The sequence below is a fragment of the Notothenia coriiceps genome, unplaced genomic scaffold (genome assembly GCF_000735185.1).
Source record: "Notothenia coriiceps isolate Sejong01 unplaced genomic scaffold, NC01 NC01_scaffold00036554, whole genome shotgun sequence".
Lineage (NCBI taxonomy): Eukaryota > Metazoa > Chordata > Actinopteri > Perciformes > Nototheniidae > Notothenia > Notothenia coriiceps.
In genome coordinates this window covers 30380-37476 of record NW_011369255.1, presented here as the reverse complement: position 1 = coordinate 37476, position 7097 = coordinate 30380, and the positions used below count along the sequence as shown (strand labels likewise).

The 7097-nt window shown below is 42.1% G+C and overlaps 1 protein-coding gene across 1 annotated transcript in view; it reads right to left on the bottom strand.

Moving 5' to 3' along the window:
* The window catches only part of LOC104964079 (enhancer of polycomb homolog 1-like), a 51229-nt gene that overhangs the window by 15249 nt on the left and 28883 nt on the right, over positions 1–7097 (bottom strand). Inside the window, exons 6-9 of the mRNA XM_010792802.1 lie at positions 5143–5232; positions 3990–4138; positions 3054–3460; positions 386–507 (exon numbers count right to left, since the gene is read on the bottom strand). Coding sequence (XP_010791104.1) covers positions 386–507; positions 3054–3460; positions 3990–4138; positions 5143–5232 — 768 coding nt within the window. The remainder of the gene's footprint in view (positions 1–385; positions 508–3053; positions 3461–3989; positions 4139–5142; positions 5233–7097) is intronic.

Genomic DNA, 7097 nt, shown 5'->3' with positions numbered 1-7097 from the left:
GGGGTTACCTTGGTTGCTGATTGGCTAATGGTTAAACAAGCCAAAAAATCGTTATGACATCATAAAGTGGCCCAAATCTGATCAGGTTTTTATAGAAATGGATCAGGACAAAAAGAGAGAGAATCTTTGTTCCTGAAACTTTCAGAGTCTCTTTCCACAGAGGGGACACATGTTGATGTAGAAGAGACATGAAGAAGAGGGGACACATGTTGATGTAGAAGAGACATGAAGAAGAGGGGACACATGTTGATGTAGAAGAGACATGAAGAAGAGGGGACACATGTTGATGTAGAAGAGACATGAAGAAGTGGACTTTACATAATAGGTGATCTTTAAAGCCACTGATGATAGGGAAAACATAATTTTTCATTTGTGGGAAACCGACCTTTGTGCTGTTTGTAGTGGCGGTGCTGTTGGCTTTCAGCTGCAGCTGGACCTGCTCCAGCTGCAGCTTCTGCATCAGGGCCAGCTGCTCCAGATGCTGCTGGTACTGTTCGGCTGTGAAAGCTGACAGACACCGGGAGAGAGTTACACATCTGGGACATACATCCATACCTTGATATGCAAAAGATACTCCTGCTTCAGTTATTAAGTCCTGCCGTGATTTCCTAATGTTTTTTTTGTCTAATGGGGGGCAGTTTTACATTTGAGGAAAATAATAACACACATGATTATTCAGTCAATGATATACTGTCCATCCGTTTATCCCAGTTAAATGAAAAGTAAAACGCATGGATGATGTTTCGTGTTGTCAACTTCTGAATGAATCCCATGCTCTTCTCAGATACATTTTGCAAGTGATTAGGCTCTACAATTTAGTTAAATAAAAATCACATATATTTCACGTTATTTTCGTCCCTGCATATCTCCAGTTCTTGTGCAAGAGTATTTTAACACGTCACCTTTTCTAATTAGAGCAACTTCAGCCAGATGCCTTTATTTTGTTGTTACTCCAGTGAACAAATTCCAGACAAAACCTCAAACTTCTGGTTTCTTGAGTATTTTTTAGCACCTTAGTTATTCACCCTGTCAATGACATGTTCTTAAATCTGTCTTTACTGGCTTTCTATTGATTGTGAAGTCTTATTCCCACATTACGAGGCATTAGTGTGGCCTTTTGTTATGCCTCAGTGCGGTATTGATTCCCCGCGAGGCGTTTACAGGACATCTGGAACGCCCTTCATGTTTATTCCATGCAATCTGTCGCATTTCATTTACAACACTTATAAATTCAGCTCTGCTTATGGCCAACCTTGGCGGCTGCTCTGTGCACATTGAACCACTATTGGAGTCAAATCTCTGGTTTGTGTCCTTCACTTTGTTGACATGCACATACGTTTTAACAAAAGCAGGAATCGATGGGCGCATCAGAGCATAAATCCACTCCTGTGTGAAGTGCTTGTTGCAACATCTGCTCGACATTTAGTTTGTATTCAGAGCCCCACGCCTCCTAGTCCACACACCCCGACAAACAAATCCTCTGCATCTCATGAATTTATTTATCAAACACCAGATTTAATTGACACCGTGTGCAGAGAGGTGGCGCTCTGTGAATGCAAAGCAACACCTTGAAGGCCTTCAGGATGCAGCTAGAGGACGGACACAGTGTTTAAAGGGATCCAGGTGAAAGGAAAATGACGGTTTGAAAAAGGGAAGCAATCAGACGTGTGTGTGTGTGTATAACGATGTGTGCGAATAATTGGATAGATGCCAATAACCTCTGTGAACTAGCATTCTTCAGTTGGACCAGGACACATATTACTCTTCTTATCCAGAGTAGTATCTCTCATTCACATTGATTTTTCTTTATGGGCCTAGTTTACAACAGAATTGAGAGGATATTGAATGTATTCGTGTTTTATTTTATTTATTTCCATAATCAGCAGAGCTTGCCAACAGTTTCTAATGGGAATACTTTCTTCTAATGTGTGAAAACGGAATATTGGGACAAAAACAAAAAATAAAAAAATTAATTCCATGTACAAAAGGGAAATGCTTTCATTGTAGACGGACTTAAGTGAGAAATCATAGCTGCAGAAAGCTGAGCAAATAAAACCAAAACCACCGTCTGAATGCAACCAGGGCTGGATAAAATGTCTCTTGTTATAAAGAGGAAAATTACTCGTAAAAAAAAAGTTCATAGATTGAAGACGCCGTGAGTTTCGTGTTTGTGCGTGCGTGCGTGTCCCGTTTCCAAATCAAACATATTTGCAATTAAATACTTTTTTTTTGTCGAACCAAAGCTTATTTTCTTTGTTTTTCCTCTTTCAGGTTGCGGGCAACAATAGCCGGGACTGTTTTTTCAATTTGATGAATCGATAAACAATTATATTTGATTGTTTGTTTATTGTGCATGCAGTCTGCAAAGCCCTCCATAGCAACCACTCTGTACCCTCAAAGGTCCCCTATTTTACTGTTTCTCATCAATATATTATAGGTCTCAGATATATACAAAACATGTCTCTGAAGTGTTTGGCTCCAAACACCAAACAGAGCATTTCAGCATTACCCATAATCCCCTCTGTTTCAGCCCTGTTTTCAAAGAGCTGATTCTCTGTCTGTTACTTTAGATGACAATAAGGAGCCCCTCCCCACGCCCCTCTGAGAGAGATTTGGTTAAAAAGAACACAATGGTGCTCTAGGAGGAGATTCAGGTGATAAGGAGGGGGGGGGGTCGGGGGGTTACCTTGGTTGCTGATTGGCTAATGGTTACACAAGCCAAAAAATCGTTATGACATCACAAAGTGGCCAAAATCTGATCAGTTCATTTTCAGACAGGTTTTTATAGAAATGGATCAGGACAAAAAGAGAGAATCTTTGTTTCTGAAACTTTCAGAGTCTCTTTACACAGAGGGGACACATGTTGATGTAGAAAAGACATGAAGAAGAGGATTTTGCATAATAGGTGACCTTTAAATCAGAGTGAGTAATAGACCAGACTCCTTGTAGATTTAACAGTGAAAATAAGACCCGTGCAAGAATCAAGCAGAGAGAAAGACCTAGCATCTCAAAGTCAGTGCCGAGACGATACATCCTGCAGCCGGTCCACTTACCAGCAGTGGGCGGGGGTGCGTGGACGACCCTCCCCGGGCGCAGCGAGCCAAACGGCTGTCCCGCGGCTGTGGGGGAGGAGGCGGGTCGCTTCAGGCTGCGACTCAGCTTCCTGAATAGCGGGTGGGCATTGTCCAGCTCGTGTAGTGGTAGTGTCCGTGGTCTAAAGTGCCTCCATCGGCACGAACTTATATTCAACAGTATCTGACTGAGGTCCGTGGAAGAGGGGGAGGAGGAACTTCTGTCCGAGGTATTTGTTTCTGAGGTACTGGCAAGCTTGTCGGAGGCCGGCGAGCGCGAAGAAGCTGCAGGAGGAGGAGGTGACGGAGGAAGAGACGTGTCGAGCTTTTCTGCATCCAGGTCGTGGAAAACGTTGTCGTAGTCCGTGTGCGCTCTGTCCAGCAACACCCTGCGAGAGGAGAAGTTAAAGCTACGTTAATAAAGATAGAAAACCTACTTTTCAGGACTTATCTTATTAATCTTGATTCTTTCATTTAATTTGTATTTGATAAGGTGGTGGTGGGGGGGGGGTTACCTTGGTTGCTGATTGGCTAATAGTTACTCAAGCCAAAACATCGTTATGACATCATAAAGTGGCCAAAATCTGATCAGCTCATTTTCAGACAGGTTGTTATAGAAATGGATCAGGACAAAAAGAGAGAGAATCTTTGTTCTGACACATGTTGACGTAGAAGAGACGTGAAGAAGTGGATTTTGCACAATAGGTGACCTTTAAAATTTACTTTTTACCAAAGACTCAATAAATGAATGATGTAAGATTGTGTCATATCTATATATTTGAACAAAAGCTGTCAGCATGGCATTGCAAAGGCCAGGTATCCATACACCTAATAAACTGCACGGTTAAGCATTATGACAAAAACAAAGAAAAAGGTCAATCTAAAAAGGCGCAGAAAGTAAACAGGAGTTTAACCGACCTGCCGCCTCGCCCCATGCGCCGCCGGGCCATCCCGAGGCAGCGGCGCGGCACGGTGAGCGTTGTGAGACTGTAGCGGAAACGAGCTTCTGCCAAACCGCCGTCCCAGGGTCCGCACCACGGCCAGCTGCCCACCCGGTCCTGACGCACCTGCAGACAGAGAGCCACGGTCACACCTTTCATTCTGGGTACAAAACCTCTGATGTGTAATTTGTATTATTTTATTATCTTTAATATTTTTTGGATGCATGCTTCTTAGTTAACATTAAGCCGTCTTTGGCTCTTTTCTGCTGTAACAATGTACATTTTTCCTCTGTGAGACTAATAAAGGTTTTCTGATCATGGAGGTGTGTCTACATCACTGTCACTAAGACACTCACTGATTGCATTTGACTGTGAAACGAGAAGAAAATGTCTTGATATCTAAATGATCTGTAGGGATATGTGGCGTAAACTGAAGATTATGAAGACGAAATTATAAAAAGTAAAAATAATGTTTTCTGATTACTTTTAGCGTGTGAAGTGAATTTTAACACTTTGTGGTATTCAATTAAATTTGTGCCATCTTAACCTTTCCCTGTTTCTTCCACTGATCAATTTTCAAGTCAATTTGATCCTTGAACAAAAAAAAAAAGAGTTTCTCAACAAGAAATCATGTGAAAGCATCACTTTGTGTTGACTAGAGGACACTACATGCTTTGAAGAAAGTGATTCAGAATTGTCAAAAACGGACAAATCGACTAAAGAAAACTCAGTTACGAACACCAACATGCCAGTTATCCAACTAATGGAGAGGCTTAGCAACACTCAAACCATGTTATAAAACAACAACTCAATGATGCTTATTGTTCCTGTTCTAACCAGCGCTGCAAAAAACATTTAGAAACACCACTGCTGGGACACGAGGCCCTCGTAAACTCACCACCATGTAGAAACAAAGCTCTTGTATGTACTTGTATACAGCGTGTGGAGGATTTCAGTACAAGTCCCTCCTCAAAACCCACCTGTTCAGATCAGCCTACTCACTGCAGTGCTACATGTTCACTGTTACGGTGCTTTTGTACGGTCTTAAACCTTTCCTTAGAACATTGTATAAATTGTAAGGTGGGTGCTTTGAAAGGCGCCTCTAAATAGAATGAATTATTATTACTTACAGCGTAGTACTGGCAGCCGGCCTTCCTGCGAAAGGCGAAGGCACCGTCTGGGTCGTTCTCCTCCTCTGCTTCTGAAGAGCCTGAGTGCAGCTGTGGGCAGAGGTCAAAGGTCAGTCTAGCGCCGGTGCAAACGCAGAATCTATAACACTGAAGCCCATAGAGTCGTGCAGGAACGAGTCCTAAAACCCGGAAGTGAGTTAGCATTTTACCACTTCCGGTTTCCTCGTCGCAGAGCCAACGGGATTTTTGAACTAGTTTTTGGAAAATAGCTGTAAATAAGGTCTGTGGTTTAAGAGACATTAAACACATCAGCAGTGACCCCACTGGTGATTTCTGAAGAGTTGACGTGTCTGAGAAGCGATGGTTGTTAACAAGTGGCTGAATAGGACTACAGAAGTTGTCGAGGCCGTTGTACGTCATTACACCGAACACGTAAACAGTCCTCTAAATTAGTTTGCCCTGTTCTGCTTGAAAGCAAGTACCTGCCTCCTGCAAACTGTTCAAACAAACGCTTCAACTTGTACTATTTAGAATCTGTATGTTTGAATATGGATCTTAAGTTGGCGTGACGTTGAAGCAGCGACCCTGCTGTAGTTCCTTTATAGCATAACGTTAGCATTTTGCTTCTGGCAACTATATTTATGATTTGAAAATGATAAAAGTAGGGTAGACATGTGGAGATGATCTGGCTGAACAAAACGTGCATCGGGTTTGTTTTCCACAGACCTTATTTTTTACAATATTCCAAAATCCCGTTGCTTTTTTGTCGAGGGAACCCATGCGCAGCTTACTTCCGGGTCGGCATACACAAATACGTCATCACTGCACCGCTCTATTCACTCGTCTCATGTGGTTTTGCAAATTCGAGTAGATTTATCAGGACAAAAAAGAGGGGCAGTGGGAATTGAGTGGAGGTATGGGAAATGCATTCAGACTGCAAANCGTTCGTGTGTGTTGGAGGAGGGGCTCTGTAAGGAAGTGGCAGATTTTCTCGGGCTGTGTATTTTCAAATTCTAGCGCACTCGAGCTGGTTTCTTCAAAATTACCTACCCAACCTTTAAGTTGGCGTGATGTTGAAGTAGTAGTTAGTTTATAGCATAACGTTAGCATTTTGCTTCTGGCGACTAGATTTATGATTAGAAAATGATAAAAGTAGGGTAGACATGTGGAGATTATCCGGCTGAACAAAACGTGATCCATCTCTTAAATGTGTTTCAACCACAGACCTTATTTCCAGCTATTTTCCCAAATCCTATGGAGAAATTGCATTGCGTTTTTGTGTAAGGGACCGTAAGGAGTTTACTTCGGGGTTTTAGGACGCGTCACTGTGGCACTCTATGAGAGGTTAAAGATATTCATTGCAACTGAGATATACCAATCAAGCAGGGAAATTTGACTTTATTACGTCCTTTGTTCTTTTAAAGAGCTGGCGATGGAAGTTCGGATAGGCATATTCGGATGTTCTGCTATTTTGTGTTGCCCATCAACACATACACGTGCAGCAGCTTTAAAATGTTAACACAAACTTTAACTTAAAACATGTGACTGTGTCTGCAATGTGCTGTAATTTATAGACACTTCATACACAATTCATTCATTTAATTGAACTTTTTAACATTTTGTCAATTTTTCTCGAAAATATGAACCTATATGACGTTTGTATTATTGGACATGTCTTTTTGGAATTTACTCTGCATATGCCATTAGCCGCTTTCACACCAAGTACTTTGCCGTACTTAGTTCCCAGCACTTAGTTCCCCCATGGAACTAAGTACAGATCGCGTTCACACCGTAATAAGTTCCCTGGGACTCCCAGCAGCTTCAACTGAAGCCTTCCGAGTAAATCGCCAGAACGCCGACACCTCCTCATCTCCACCGCTTCCATGTTTTCTTTTGTGTTGCCATAAGTTAGTCTCTCTCCGTTGGTGCGTTGGGCTAATGCTAATGCTAATAAT